The following is a 16,955-nucleotide window of genomic DNA, read 5'->3' as shown; positions in this document are numbered from 1 at the left end:
CATGGGTACCTGAGGAGGCTGATGCTCCAAGCTGTTGACTTAAAATATATTTTCACTCTCAAAATTGGCCATCTAAGAAGCAATATCTGAAAATCATGTGATGTTAATTTCACTTGTTTATTGTCACCACTAAATGCCACCCAGCTGGTGGATATTACATATATTTTGAAGCTGTAAATGAAATGCCACTTTATATTCACCTCTGCTAGGACAGCTACAGTTTAAGCAATTTTCCACTGGAACTGAAATGCCCTTTGGAAAGCAACCTGTGAAGCTGGCTGTCAAGTAACGTGAACAGCAAGGCAGTACCATAAAATTATACTGTAAGTTGAGTGCATAACCAGTGAAGCTGTGTTAAATCCAGATGACCAGAAGTTTGGTGGACCAGCTGGTGATTTGCAGACTGTACTTTGACAATGCTGACTCCTGATCCAGAATGTTCTTCTTAAGCCTGGAAGAAAAGCTGGATTAATGTTCCTGTATGCAAAAAATTTCCCACTGACCAAAACTACACTCCATATTGTGCAATCATTTGCTTGCTACAGAAGAGTCACTGAGTTTAAATAAAGCAGCTTTCAAGCACTGCCTAAAACGTAATTTTTTTACTAGTACACTTTATAAATTTGCTATGGGTAAAAGCAATTTTTACCATAATTGTCCATATTCTGAATACAAATTCACATTCCTTATCATGACATAACATGTATGGATGCTAATAGTTTGTGTCTGCTACATTTGTTTCAGTTGAATGTGCACTTCAGTTCGTATGCTTCCAGAGGACCCAATCTGTCACAGCTGATTTTGTCCTTTAGCTAGCTTTTCTAAAGAATTTTTAACTAAATGGATCCACATGCAGTTATATGGCCATTATATGCCCTTTTTTTTAATCGTTTATAATCCCTTTCAGGACTTTGGCAATCAGATTTTCTAAAAATTTTAGTCAATAACATGTTCTGAAGAGCTGGCATGAGTCTAAATTTAGGCTTATGCACATATCAGCTGGGAATTCTGCAATATACGGCAGCCTAAGAAATATCATTTGCATGAGAATAGATGAGTAAAGTGTTTGCTGTTTTTTTTAACTTCATATTGATTAATTTGCCTTGGGATTTATCAAGTAATAAACTGAAGCAATGAATTCTTTTCCAATATGTTATTTAGGTTTTTAAATTAATTTGGATTTTTACTGTAATGTATTTTTATTCTATTAGTGTCTAACAATCTAATTTGTGTGAGGCACTTTGTAAATGTGTAGCAGGAAAGAGTTTCAGCTCACAAAAGTTTTATTGAGGAAGGCAGAAAAAAAGGAGTAGGGAACAGAGGTGCAAAACTGTGAAGTGATTTGTCAGTTTTGGTGGCAAAATAGGACTAGGACCTCTGACACTTGAGTGCTGTCCTCATGCATTCATCCATTTGCTCATTAACTCCTCTGCAAATAACTTTGCATTCATATTTTGCATCCAGTCCCAGAAAATACCGTGTGCTCAGTCCAACTCATCTGAACTCACTTGGTGCTAGGGACATTTAACTCCTGCAGACTAGATTTGATATGTTCAAATGCATCATTATGTCCAAATCTATACTGGATATGAGGTAGTCACTGGTAGTATAAGACACCAATTTGAAACAACTATGCTGTTATGGAGATCCCAAAGAACCACTATTGATATGGTTTTCACTCTATATATAAATGTGTATATTATTAATTTGAATTTTTCTTTGAAAAAGCATTATTCTTCCTTTTCCTTAAAGCACAATCTTCTTCCTCCCAACAAAGTCATTCCTGCAGGCTGTAAGGTCACTTTGCTTCTTGTTTCTCTTCTGCAGGCTTGCTGTACGTTGGCTTTAGTGCCTGTATGTTTGGTCTCTACAGCTTTATGCCAGTGGTCATAAAGAAAACCAGCGCTACTGCCGTCAACCTCTCCCTGCTCACAGCTGACCTGTACAGCCTCTTTTGTGGATTATTCCTATTCCACTACAAGGTATGTGGAAATGAGAGATGTGTTTGGGTAATAACAGTATGCCTCAAGTAATGTCAGCTAAGAATGAGGAAACAAAAGGAGCCTCCAAGCTTTGCTAGATCTAAACGGTAAAAGTGCAAGCTGATTTTTTTTTACTTCAGGCTTACCAATTTTATTTTATGATTTCTTGTTTTCTAAAAGAGCTCATTTGGTCTTTTTGCTACAAGTTTTAAGTTTTGAGTACATGTTTGTCAGACACTGTATCATTAATTTCATCTTACTTGTCAAAGGTTAATTTCAACTGCTGTGAACAGACCTCAGGTGGCAGCATGAAGGGAAGGTCTCTTCCAAAATTCCCACAGACGTTTTTTCCTGGGAACAAGGTTGCTTCATTCATATTGATTCTGAATTCATAATTAAATTGTTAATAAATTACACCTTTCTCTTGGCCATACCAGTGGATTGCCTCTTATTGTAAATGCCAAAATGTGCAGCATATTTGTGTTGAAGTTAAACTTTGACATCCCAGGTCCCCTAATATTTAAAACACCATGTGGTACAGGACCACATTTGACATTCAGTTATGAGGAGTGGCACTTCATTATCCAAAAGTATCCACTGCCAGTGTCCATCCTGTGAATAACATTGCAGTGCTGGAAGCAATTGCTTCCTACCATCATTTATTCATAGGAGAGAGATTACTTGATAGCTAAATTGTGTTAGAAGTGTTAGGCAAAAGAAAACCTTAAAATTCTGAGTGTCTAATCAACTTAAAACAGATTTTGTTATAGTAATAGTACCTGCATGAATCTGAATGTGACAGTGAAAGTTCAAATCTTCAGAGTTCAACACAAAGTTGTTTGTCACTACTGTCTTTTATTTTGGTTTTGTAGCTTTGAGAATTTTGCAGGCACAAGAAAAGCAAGACTAGAAAAAAAAAATTTGACTGAAAACACAATGTAGGGGTTGCCTGCTGCTTTGCAGCTCTGTCTCATGGTGATACCATGTCTCCTTCTTTCTGCCTCATGCTCCAAACCCGAAGTGTTTGATATTAGGTGTTATCTGAAAACTATCTCCTGTAAACATATTATTTGATACACACAGAAAAATACATTTAGTGGTGTTAGTCCACCATTTCTAAGAAAAATTACTAAATTGCACAGTGAAAGACAAATGTTGTTCTGAAAACAGTGGTGGTGGTGTACTAGCAAAATCAAACTTTAATAGAGGGAAAGACTCAAAGGAATCAGAGTGTGAACAGCTCTGTGCTCAGCATTGCACAAACCTAACAAAAAAGGCAATTTTGCAAACACTAAACTTTAAACTTTAAAGTTTAGACACTTGAAAGGCAAAAGGTAAGTTAAAGGTTTAATTTCTTCCCTGTGTCAAATTGTTGGATACATTAGCAGAGCCAGGAAGGCAGAATTTTCAGCTTTACTGACCCCCATCTTTCTACAGTAAGTGCACGTCAGCTCCCATCCATAATGGCATCTTGGTCTCCCTCCAAAAACTGTATGGAAAAAGTGCTCAAGAGTAGAAGGCTCAGAATGGAAAGGTTTTCTGGTTGAAAGCATCCATCTGTGTCCTGGTACACTGGTTGTGTTCCACATCTGAAGTAACTGATGGTCCCCTCTGGCCCTTTCTCTAATTATTAGAAAACTGAAAGTCTCATCCTCCTATGGTTACTGTATGTATCATGCTGTTGCTTTCATAAACACATAACATACAATTATTTAAACCTATGCAGTTTTTTTACCTCCACTGCTGTCCTTGGAAGACTTTCAGAACATTATATCTCCAACAGTTACAAACCTCCTTATTTCCAGCATAAATTTACTTTGTGCCTAGTTTTGGTCCATTCATCTTTCTACCAAGAGTATCCATTAGCAGCAAGAATGCCCATCTCCATGGCATTTTACTCCATTGGTGCATCAGTAGAGAGGAATCATACTGTCTCTCAGCCCTTAGTTCACTAATCAGAGCAAACTGTTCTCTGCACCTCACCTGGTTGGGTTTCATCCTCCCTGAGCCAGCCCCTTCAGCTCGAGGTCCTGGTTCCTCCAGCACCTGGTACAATGCTTTTTACTCTGTTTCTCCAGGAAACCAGTTACCCCATAGACAGCAAACCAGCACTGGGATTTTTCATCACTGCATTTCTTTTGTAATTTATATTCATCCTGCACCCCGTACAACTCAGGTGTCTCTCCTTTCTTCTTCCCAGATGAAGTGATGAAAAGGAGAAGACCTTTATAAGGGCTTTTTGAAAGGACCTTTACCTGAAATTCAACATCATTTTCTCAAGCTGTCAGTGTCTCCTTTCACACACTGCAAACTTACATTGCAGATGAAATTTGAAGAGAGAGGCTATATGCAAAGATCATGTAGATTTAAAAGTCCACTTAGTTATTTGGTCTCTTCTTTAGTTATCATGTTTTATCATAGTCAGATGAACTCCTCCTTTTCTTTATGTTTAATATCAGGTATCATTTTATCTGAGGAAGTGGAACTGTGAAATGTGTGACTTGCACTCAGTAATGAAGTCTAATATGTTGGCATGAAGTGATCTGAATTAATTCCCCCACCCAGGACTATGTACACTTGCTTGTTTCCTAGCTTTTAAAGAGTTGCTTTGTTCCTAGCCCAGCTGTACATTTCCTGCAGCTCCTTCTGCTTTTTTCTGCACTGAGCAATGGGCACAGCCCCACTTCACTGGGAAGCAAATCGGTTTATGCTCAAGGTAGGATCAACTGAGTGGTTTAGTGTCCCTTGCAGAATATCATTTTATGAGGCTGTTGAAAAACAGTTGTGATTTTTCCCTATGCTGCTGCTTTAGTCACCAGACAGGTTCATTGCACCTATAGCAGTAGATCTGTGAAAATCCATGGAAAATGCAGGAAATTAGTTTAACTGAACTTTTGAAATTTAGAGCTTTTGAAACCAAACTGAAGAGAAGATTGTCTTTGAAGTGTTTTGATTCATTAACATTTCATTTTTATATAATACAGCCTTGCAATATCATTTCATGCAGGACATGAGTGAGTTTATAAACAGCTGCATCTCCAGTCTTACCCCACATGCATTTATCTTCTTAGCACATTGCACACTTCCCAGGCCCATGGAAGCTGGAAATTCAGCCTGTTAACTTGACACAATTCTAATGATATATGTGTAATTCAAGATGTCAATTTTCCAAGATTTTATTGTATTAAAATGTAAAAATATATCACTTTCAAATGGAGATAGATTACTAGATTTTAATGCAGCATTCTTAAACGTTCTTGCATCCCCCAAATAAAAAATGTCTTTTTAGTTTTTCTGTAATCAAAAATTGATTTCAAATATTCCAGAGGATGGAGAAATGTGTTCTGGTCTCTTTGGTCGCTGAATATCCACCATTGCCATAGCATTAAGTATACAACACCATATCTTCAATATTTTTTTTTAAATTCTCGCCATATTGAGATGTGTTATACAATTTTTATGTTCAAAACCTTCCTAGCTGGTCTGTTCTCATTTTACCTTCTTTTTTAGCACAAGTAACAGGGCTGTCCTTGGCCATTCTTTGTGCATGCACACAAGTGGTGCTAAAAAATTCAGGGCCACCTCTCTGGGTGCAGAGTTAGAACATTTATATAAATATGGGGGCATTTTTTCATAGGAGTATTTTTTTATATTTTAGTCTCAGCCTTAGTTCTTTTGTTATGTGAACTTTTAGACTTGTTACTTTTCCTTTCCAAGTTCTATGTTGTCTTTAGTAATTCTAAGCAAATTAGGTTCTCACTAAATAATCTAAACAGTTTATTTTATATTTTCCAGCAGCTAGAGCATGAATACTGATTGTGTTCTGGACCAGCAGGTTGAGTCACACTATATTATATCACTGCCTAGCAAGCCAAGCACAATCAATTACATTATGCCTTGGCAAATTCATTCATGACTTTATCCAAGATGCAGCTATAAAAATTCAGCATTTCTGGATATAGTAGCAATTCCCAAATGAAGAAAATGCATGTATTTCATAGTGAATCAGGGAAGTCATGTATCTTGATTTAGAATCTCAGAGTATCTGTGACAAAGGACTTGGATAGACAGATAAATATGATACTCAAAACCTTCCAGGAGCAGAAATCTGAAATTATGCTAGGTGAAACCTCATTTGCTGATACGAAGTGATGTTTCTAAAAATCACTTTTCAATGCTAATTCTAACAGTATCCATCCAATCGGAAGACAATCTTCCCATTACATCAAGAAACAAACCATGAAGACTAGATTTTTTCCAGGTGGAGAAGAGAGGGTGAAGGCTGGGGAAAGGGGGTTCCTGATTTTTTTTGGCTAGCATAGATCCTGAGCAATGCCTGTGAATTTGGGATTTACTTAGTCTTCACTTTAGTGAAAATTTGACCCTTGTTAGAAATATGTATTGAAGACAGTGTGAGTTTTTCTGCTGTCCTTGGTGTGCTACATTTCATTTTTCTAAATTAGGAAAGCCTGCCACTCAAGGAATAATCTTTAAAAAAATTCACAGTTTCATGATTATGCAGATGAAACCTTTCTTTTTGACCTTGACTCTATATGCTTCAGGCAGTCCTGGATTTTCTTGGGGCATGATGGATAAAAAGTCTGTGGTTTGATAGCAGGAGTTAAATAAAATTAGCTTGGTTTGGGGGAGGATTGTTTATTACTTTGATTTTTATTTGGCAACCATTCATAAACGTCTGAGAGATTTTTCTGAGGCCTCTGACCTAACTGAGCAAATACTTCAGTTTATATTCTCACCTTTTTTTTTAAGCTTCCTGAAAGTATAAGCTGAAGTCACCAAGATCCTATTCTTTGCTTGCACTTGTTAGGGAGCTAACACCTACCTATTTTAAACTTTGACAGTGGTGTTGTCAGTGGTGCTGTCAGTGATGCATCATTATTTCTAGGAAAGCAGGCAGTGCAGGTTAAAAAGCTGTTTTTTATACTATCACCTTCTCAGTCATATACTTATATGCATTTTCCTGATGAAATTGGGTATGCAAGCTGCTAGATCCATAAACTTTCTGTTTCAATGGAACTTAATTGCACAGGGCTTTTATCCTTGTGAATACTTCTAAGCCTGTGATAATAATGAGGGTAAGTCATATTACTAGCTAAGTTTTTATGTCATTGGTAATGTGCAAAAAAAGCTATGTTTATGTTTCCTTTTCTTTTCCAAAGTTCTAAATTTCTTATATCGGGAGTCCCTCTAAACAGCTCTGCTCCCATGAAGCTGTACTGTCTACATGCCTTTCATCTAAGCAGCATAGTTTTCAAATTTCTTTAAATTTATTTATTTCATTGATTAACTATTTGAATTTACTCCTTCAAATGCTACTCAATTAGAAAATAATTAGGTATCTATATTTAAAGAGCTGCCTTGAGGTGGAAAAGAGTTAGGTGTGTCTTTGGTGACATGAATTCCTGTGACAGAAAGGGCCACATCTTTTTGTGATAGTGCAGGATGGCATACAATAAAAAACCTACAAAGTAAAATGACAGAAGAGAGTAGAAGCTGGAAAATGAAGTGTCTCCCACCAAGATGTTACACAGCCTGACAGATTTTTAACAACACAGCATGGATATGAAAGCATTTTCAGAATATAGCATTTTTAAAAGGATGTCTTCCTTTCACAGTGCTATCTTGCAACAGATTCATTAGTTGCAAAGCATGAATAGTGAAACATGGATACTCACTCTTTGGAAATCTTCAAGAAGGGTCTAAATGATGTGGCATTCACATTGCAGAAGTTATGATAAAAGCTTTGAGCTCATCATAAATGTAAAGTTTTTTAGCTTGTTTTCAATGCTTTTGTCTTGGGATTTTTTTTCATTTGGTCTCATGTTAAAAGACTGCACACAACAGAACTGATTTGAAGCTCTCTAGGAAAATACATTTTTGTTGAAAATGCCTAATTATCAAAACAAAAATGCTAAGAACACGTCTTGATCTTGGAATACTCCAAAGCAAACACCACACCTTTTTATTGTGGGTAACTTCCGACTCACATCTTTCTATCTCTTAGCGTCACACCTTCCTGCATACCTCAAGTGTTGAAATGTAAAATCTATGGAATTAGTGAAGAAATTATTAGGGAATTGTTCAGAAATCTCTTAAGGATACCACAAGAGTACATTGTGAAGTGTAGTTGTTACAATCTGCAGGAAGTAAATAGCTTTTAATTCCTACCCAGTATGAGAGCTCAAACATATTAGGGGAACTCTTCCTTTTATTGGAATTAACTCTTGAATGATAAATCTTCAACAAAACCATATTGATTTTAAAGGTGATGGTGAATATGGACTGGAAAAGGAAAGGCTGGGGGATCACAGCAATAAAGATGCATAATATCAAAGAACTAGCAAACGGATTGTAAACTGCAGAGAGCAAAAAATATTGTAGCAAATAACAATCTTTTTCTTTAGCACAAGAAAAAGTGCAGACAGAGAAAACATAATTAAGTCATCCTATTTAAAGAGATGGATCTTACTGACAGCATACTTTTTCTAAATGATGCTCAATGAATATGAAAGCAAAGACCAAGAGGCTAAGTTTGGTAATTACTTGTGGAGGAAAAAATCAGCATAAATAAAAACCTCAGCATTTCCCAAGACAAGCATGTTTTTGAAGACAAGGGAGTACAATAAATATGTTGAGTTACATATCTCAGCAATAATTTGCAACCCAGGAGAGAAAGCCAAAAAAAACAAAGTAATGAATTAGCAAGGCGGCAGATGCATTCAAAAGCTTAAACAAGGTTCAGCTACTGAAAATCTACAAGATTTTGAAATTATGATTCTTTTAATTGGCTGCTATTTTCACCTTTGCATAGAGAAACGACTAGAAGGTCCTCCGAGATGTAGACAGAATAATCTTTGAAAGAAAATGCTAAGGGTTAAATGCAATAATTTCATTATAAATTTGGAGATTTGTTATAGAACTGAATAAACTTTATTTCAAGACGTGACCAGAAAAGAAGGTAGACTATTTAGGAAGTGTGCAAAGAATTATGTGTGGCCTACACATTATGTCATGGTCTATGAGCTGCCAGAAAGGAACATACATAAAATCGGTTTTGGTATACAAATGAATTGAAGTGCTTATTCCGATTGTGCCTCCTACCAGCCAAATCAGTGAATGCTGCTGACATACCAGGTTAAAACATCCACATCAGCTTCTCTTTCTTACCAGAATGCAGGAATGGATTGACACGCAAACAAAAAAACAGTTAGAAAGCATCACTTTTACACGCTTTTGGTCTAAGCAATGGAGTATTTTATTAGCTTCCATAACATCTACAAAAACATCTTCTTTTTGTCTAAATTTCCCCTTCCCACTAAACTGGAAGATTTCAAACCCGTGATATGGGATAGATGCTTGATGTCAGCACTCCTGACAACCAATTTTATTAGCTGGACTAAACTTCTGGAATTATTCCCACCACCTACATGAGTTAAGTTTAACAAGGAACACTGTTAAAAAGGCTCGTAATAAATCTGAAGGAAATTTTTCATAGATTTAACTTATAGTAATCTGAATTTTATATCTTAAGGACCAGAGGACAAGTTGTAAGGGAAGAACTCCAGATGCAACTGGACAAATCATCTGTTTAAAGAATTGTTAGAAATAAACAGAAAACAAGGAATCACAAAAGAAAACTAATACTGTGCACGTAAAAAAGAGGAGTGAAGTCTAATTACTGTAAAATAGAAACCAAGCTTGGTAATGAAGAAGAAAGTGAAACAAGCAGCGAAAAGTTCTTGTATTATTAAGAGAAGAAATAATTTTGCTGTGCAAGGCCAGTGGAGGCAAAAATTAAACAACCTTTCACTTGGCATCAAAACAAAATTGGGACCTTCTGTCATATTCAGTAAGGATGAGAGTTAATGTGAAGACAATTCACCATCTTTAATAGAAATGGAAATTACTATGTCAGAAGTAGAAACAGAGCACAGTACTCTGAATACATCAAATTTGATATGGATTAGGCAATAAAATTGGAAGTAGACGTAATTAGGAATATGGAGATAAATAGAAAATTGGATGAAATGCAAGCTTGTTCACACAAGACAAATAATCCTGTCTAAATCTGATATCTGTCTGATAATTTAACAGATTTTTATAGGGGAAAAGTCAAATGGTAGATCTAATGTGCAAGGCTTTTGTGCACAGTGCAGCACAGAAAATTATCAGTTAAACTAAAGAACAGGATTAGTGATGTAAAGGTGAGAAACTGGCTAATGAGGATAAAGGACAAGGCAATGTGCTGAGAGAGAAACAGCATGCTTGAAGGAACTCACTGATGGAGGTCCCAAAGAGTTGGTCTGAAGACCAGTCTTGTGTAGTGACTGTAGTAATAGATTTGGCACCCTCAGTAGGAAAAGAGGAATTAGAATAATCAGGCAACTAGAACTGGCTGACATTGAGAAATGCTGTGAAGCACAAAGTGCGAGGCAGTGTCTGTGGCAACAGATGGGAAGAATTTGAGCATGGTTGTGACAAAGCTGTTTCCAAATGAGGCTGCCTAGGTATTTCTGGTAGATAGAGTAGTGCTAATGCCATAGGACAGGACAATTTACCATCTCAGAGACAGCACTTTTCTAGTTGTAGCTATAGGGTTTTTGTCAGCTCAAGAGCACCAAGCAGAGCTTCTCATGTGCTCCAAAGCCTTGACAGAGTACCATATGGCCCCTAACAATGTACTGAATATGCAGACCCCTAAAAAAATCTTTATTGTATGCAACATAGCTTTTGGTGGTTTGGGAGAGACTATGGAATCTTAACATATACTAATTAATCTATAAATTCACAGGGAGAAAATGAGAATTATTTGATTTAATCATACAAGAATATATGAGTGGAAACTGAGATTGTATAGAAATTAGGGGGATTTTTTGGCTATCACAGCGGGGAGGTTCTAGGATAATTTCAAATAGGTTAATGGTAAGTGAAAAAAAAATCCCTAATAATGCTTGCATGAGAAGGATTTACCAGATGGACTATGTCATCTGACTGTAAGCAGTAATAGGGGCTTGGATTCGACAGCTTGGGACATGCTCTCTGTTCTGATTCCCTCATGCACCTGCCTTGAGAGTCAACTCAATTGAGAGCACTTGGAGCTCCTGAAGTTTGGCCTCTCATTGCCAGCAGCAAATGTGTCACACTGCAGAGAACCCTGACATGAAACAGCCATGTCACACTCCCTCCAGACAGCTGGCGTGGTCACTCATGGCAAGAGTAACTGCAGCTGCATAGTCCTTGTTTCTCCGGGTGGGAGTGCCCTCCATTTGCATTGCCAGGAGAAAAGAACACCATTTGGGAAGGAATTTCTACTGGAATGTATTGTTTGATTCAGCAGAAAAATATAAACAAAGAATCCAAGATTGTTATTGTAAATGTGGTTTTGAACATGCTGAGCACAATTAGCCTCATGTACAGTAATAGAGAATCAGTTACAGCAGACAGCTGCTGTTATATTAAGCACTTGCACACAAACACAAAAAGACACATGGCAACTGGCAGCTGATAGAGCAAACCAACAAAGAATACTGAAAGGTAAAAGCAGGGAGGGTAAATTGATTTTATAAGCTTTTCTGTTGTGCTCCTCCTTTTTGCATTAAGAACATCTGTAAGGATAGGTCCTTTACCACTTTCTTGCCAAGTAATTGATATAAAATAATCAGAAATGAAGCCCCCTTATGCCATAGTAAGGATGCTTGCAGGAAATTAGAGAAATGTAATAGAAGTGTTTTAACTACACATAAAAATCTCTTTCCTAGATAGATAAGATTAAAACAGATTGCAGGACTCACTCTACCTTGCACTTTTTAATTAGACAGACTGCTGATACCGCAGGGGTACTGAACACAGGCTCCTTTTTTCTCCCTGTCTGATGTCAGAGGCAACAAAGGGAAAGAGAAGAGAAAGCAGTGTTCCCATCTCTCCTGGTGCTCAGGAAATGAAGATAAGCCATTTCACACAAAGATTTTGCCCTATCAGGCATGTATTTAGAAAGGACAGGTTATTATTAATTTTTTCTAAGGATGCCATTTGAGAAGGAAATCTATTAAGTTTCCTAAATTTTAATAGAATTCGTGGTGACAGTTTTCCAGTAAACCCTCCTCATTTTTCTCCCTTGTAAGTAACCTCAGCATCTAAAAGGTAAGAAAGCTTAGGTGTTTCCCACTGTTTTACCAGTTAAACTGCACCCACCAGCAAATATCGTTCAAGAATTGAAAAAGATGATGTTGCTGTATGATAGAAAGCATAGATCAGTATGTTTTACATGGAGTAAAACATGCAAGCACTAGAACAGAAGCAACTGGAAAATACAGAAAATGTGTCATCTGGTTCCTTGTCATCATGGTTTCTATGCAACATTTGCAATTCAGCATAAGCCGTAGTAATGGACAGCATTTCATCTGAGTTAGGTCATATTGAGGGTGCAAGCAAGCATCAGGAATTGAGATGTATGGCTGTTCTGCCATGCATGAAATGACAGGAAAAACCTCCTTTGGCTTCTTTCTTTTCACCAAATGGCAACAAGGGCGGTGTCAGGTTTTCACTGTTGCTTAGGCAAACCAGAAACTTCTTGCTTTGGGTTCTGCTGGCATGAGTGATATGTTGAGACAAACCTCCTTCATTCAGTTAGGATCAAAGATGTGGAGTAACTGGCTAAACACTTCACTTTTCATCCCAGCTGTGTTCAGAGGGCAAGATAGGGCTTTAAGACATCACTTAAAGCTTTATCCTCATGGTTTGCTTAAGAAATAGCTAGGGGTCATTAAAGCATGAAGATAAGGCAATCCTCCTGGTAGTGGACAGACTTGCTATCCAGAAGTTATCATACTGAAGGTGTCTGTCAGTCTCAAATTCAGTCAAAGAGAGAAACGGAAAGTTTCTAACCAGGCAGAAGCCTGAGAAAGTGCTGAGAAAAGAATGTAAATAGTCTTTTATCTCCTTGTTGTTCGCATTGTTTTTAGTTAAGTTCTGTCACTGTACGTCATGCACTCTGCACCAATGCTGTGGGTTGTTTTTACTTCAAGACCAATGGAATTAGTCTGGATGAAGCTCTGTATAAAGAGCAATGCATTTTGAAATAAATTTCTGTTTTACTCTCAGCAGCCTTCTGAGCAGAGTCTCTCCATTCCCGTCCTGCCTCATTTCTGCTCAGACATTCCATCTTCTGCAGTTGGTGAGCAGGGAAGGCACTCTAAACCATACCTCAGTGGTTTGGGTCCCTTTGGAGATTTCTTAAAAACTGGGAGATCTGGCAGGATGCATAAAGCTCCAGATGTATTTGTTTTTTCTGTTTCAACCCAGTCTGGAAAACTCACGCAACCCTTCTGATGTGTGGTGCCATTTGGGGTTACAAAACTCAGCGTTTCACTGCTGGGGGTTAAATCAGTTTCTGTTGACAAGTGGATCAAGCTCTAAATCCCAAAGAGATATCTTCCTCATAGGCAGCAGTAGTTTAAGTTTCAGTGCTGATCCAAGACAAACTTAGGCAGATCTTGTGGGCGTGATCCAAGGCCATCAGCAAAGAGCGCTGCAAGCTATGACTAGGATGCTGGCTCCTGTTATTATTAAAGTTATATGGCTGTAGCATCCAGCCATGCAAGTGAAAACACTGTGTGAATTCCTAGTTCTCAGACCCTCAGCCTTCTGGTACTGCTGCTGGCTGAAGAGTGTGTGCATCCCACAGTGCAACTTCTGCACTTGGTCATGGTGGAGGCGAAAATAGAAAATTGTGGAACTGAGCTCAGCCTCTCGATCAATTTATCAAACAGAGTGGAAATATCTGTTTGCTATATAAAAGATAATGAGAGAAATTTGGTTTTAACTCCCTTCACTCTGCCTGCTCAGGTATTCATGTGTGAAATTACTCAGGGGAAAAAGCCATAAGTCAGTGAAAGAACACCTATTGGCCCTAACTTTGATGGGCTGTGCAGCATATGCTACAAACTGAATTATGTAGCATACACTACAACTCTGGAAAGCAGAGTTCACTGCACTGCACAGACCCACTGATGGGAAGGAGAACTGCCTGTCTGGAGAGCATGGATTGTGCCAGCAGAATATGGAACTAGATGAATTCCACCTGATACATGCATTTTTACTCCTCTTCATCAGTGTGATTCTGAGGAGGTTACTTTTCTCTGAGATTTAAAACTTGAATTAATGGACCTGATTTCTTTATTAATTTAAGAATTGCCAGATGAGATAGAGAAAAAGGTAGTTATTCCATTTCATACTTTATCGCTGAATATGTGAAACATGACAATTATAAATTTTCAGTCAGTACTTTAACAAAAAAACCTTTTTAAAGACTTGAAAAGCACAGCTGAGTTGCTATAGGCTAGGAGCTGCTGTTCATATCACCTACCAAGAGATTCAGTGTGTGTTCGCTGTTTTGAAATACAAATGGAGCGCTGGAGTGCTGCAGCTCAAATAGTCTGCTCCTGCAACTATTTCCAGTTCAATGGACTGAGTAAAACAGAATTAGCATTTTCATAACCATTGCAATAATGTTCAAGATCATTATCATGATGGCTGAGCAAAAACCCAAAATTAGCAAATCATTGAATTTCTTTGTGTGTGTGGGCTATTCTGCAGACTCACATCTGTCTCATTTTGTCACTCTGGATACAGTTTTGTTGTGGTGTCAGTGGTAACATGGACATGGACATCTGTGAAAGCCAGAACTACTTGTCTGCAGATTCCCTCGGCAGCAGTCAGTCATCACAGCCTTTCCTAGATGAGATTTTTCCATGCTGATTTTTCCATGTGATTTTTCCATGCATGTTTCTTTGGGTTTTCCCTTCTAAATTCATGACCTGTGTACTGAAGAACAGCTCGTTCTCTCCAGACCAAGGCATGAATCTAATACCTTCTAAATAGTTTTTCTTTCTGTTTTTATCTTCTTCTGTTGCTGCGTAATCACTGTTCAAGACAATGAAATCAGATGCACTCCTTTCCCTATTAAGAAGCTTGCTGTTCTTCCACCTTTCCAAGTGGACTACTTTAAAGCATAAGAGTCTCAAGAGGAAATAGTAGAAGAGTTTTAGTGATTTCAGGATATATGAAAGACAAGTTTCACATGGACAGTAATTTCTCCTTACATTTGCTGTGATCAGCTGGACCTTGCTGCTGCAGTGGTTTTCCTGGTGGGATTCTGCAGGTGCACATTCTGGCATGAGGACCCTGTTCCTGCAGCCAAGCCAGCAGCTTCCATAAGCTCATCTGCTGAACCTGACTGAGCAGATCCATTGCAGTGCTGTGTTCCTAATGAACAACTCAGATAAATACCAGAAATGTCCACTCACCAGAATCTGTGCTTGTTTTGATAGGCTGACCAAATCTTGTTAAGCATGTTATCTTGTTATATTTGTCTATATTTGCTTTGTGTGTTTATCTTCAAATTGACAGGCACCAAGGACAGGCACTTTTTACATGCTGAAAGGTAATGTTAGTTTAGTGTAGGCTATTTTTACCACAGGCACTAAATAGTGTCTAGAGAATATTTTTTTTGTGTGTGTTTTCATAATTTTTGAACATTTATGGTTATCATTGTATGATCAATATTGAATACTATTGACTAGGGAAGCATTTATAGAGACACATATGTCAGAGCAGAGCAGACATGATCAGATCAGGGCTGATTAAACTATTTGATTTGACTGGCAAAAACGGTTTGGCAGATGCTTTTCATGTCAGTGATAATATCTGAAATGTTGTAAGTAAGGCACTTTCCCTGCAAAGGAGCTCTCTGCCTTCTTCTCATATGATCCCTATTCCCCATTTTTATTCTGTAAACTCATCTTTATTCAGTAACCAGGTGTTATTATCGTTTTTAAACTGGTAAGAAACTGAGAATCATCTAAAATCAATGTGATTCACAAAATAAATTCACAGGTTGAAAATCAAGTCCAGGGGCTCAAGACAGATCATTGACCTCACCACAAAGTCATCTGGTGTCTCATAAGCTTCATGGATGAGCAAGTTTATGTATGTAATACATATGGGCCTATAAATGTAGATACTAAATCCATAGTAAAACTGTTTAATGGTAGAGAAACATGAGTTAGTCTGTTTAGTGAAACAGAAACATTTAGTCTGTTTAGTGTGTGTGACACTCTTTAGCTAATTTGAGCTAACCAGTTTCTCTTCACCAGTAAGTTGTTCTCTTTGAACAGGATTTGGAGAGGCATACAAATCTGGATATTTTAAAAATATTATTTCTTAGAGGAAATATGTTTCTGTAGAAAGAGATAATTCAGTAAAATGAAACACAATATCACTCTCAAGTAGCTTTTTAGGCAGAGAGAGGAATTACCCACTTCCCATGAACCTGCATTTGGTACTGCAGCTGCATAGGGAGTGGCAATGAAAAGTGATCCTCCCTCACTTCATTTCTTAGGAATGGCTCTTTCTTCTGGCTTTGAATGTGTTCCTTTTTCCTGTCTATTAATAGCAAATCTCATAGATGAGGTTTGCAGATGAAGATTAAAAAAAACCTCCAAAACCTACATAGCAGTAGCGTGTGCCTGGAAATCTTATCTTCCATAAATTGCAGGTTTCAGCTGGAGTCTGAGTAGCATAGTACAGTGAACAATAAATTTTGTATTTGGGGAACTAAGTATGCATCTTCCCATTGCACTGATGGATTCACTGCTGTTTTAATAGGAGGAAAATACCCATTTATTTCAAAGGACTTTGGATCAGTCTGACAGGGTATTGACAAAAAACAGAGATTTGCCATATACTTCAGTATACATTCCTATATTAACCTCACTAACTACATTTTACTTCAGCTTGCAGAGATCTACTGAACAAATGAATTCAGCCTGAACCTTGTTTCTAAGGAAGGTAAAAAGGAAGGAATTGTCACAGGATCATCAAGAGTCCAGGTTTCTTTGAACTAGCTGTGCACAGATACCAAAGACAAATGTTTCACAGACCTTTGCTTAGATT

The 16,955-nt window shown here is 37.6% G+C and overlaps 1 protein-coding gene across 1 annotated transcript in view; it reads left to right on the top strand.

Moving 5' to 3' along the window:
- SLC35F1 (solute carrier family 35 member F1) overlaps positions 1-16,955 on the top strand; it is a 222,882-nt gene that overhangs the window by 199,320 nt on the left and 6,607 nt on the right. The window contains exon 7 of the mRNA XM_021540851.3: positions 1,828-1,982. Within this exon, the coding sequence (XP_021396526.2) occupies positions 1,828-1,982 (155 nt within the window). The remainder of the gene's footprint in view (positions 1-1,827; positions 1,983-16,955) is intronic.

This window comes from Lonchura striata, chromosome 3 (assembly GCF_046129695.1).
Source record: "Lonchura striata isolate bLonStr1 chromosome 3, bLonStr1.mat, whole genome shotgun sequence".
Classification (NCBI taxonomy): Eukaryota; Metazoa; Chordata; class Aves; order Passeriformes; family Estrildidae; genus Lonchura; species Lonchura striata.
This window is presented reverse-complemented; position numbering and strand designations above follow the sequence as displayed.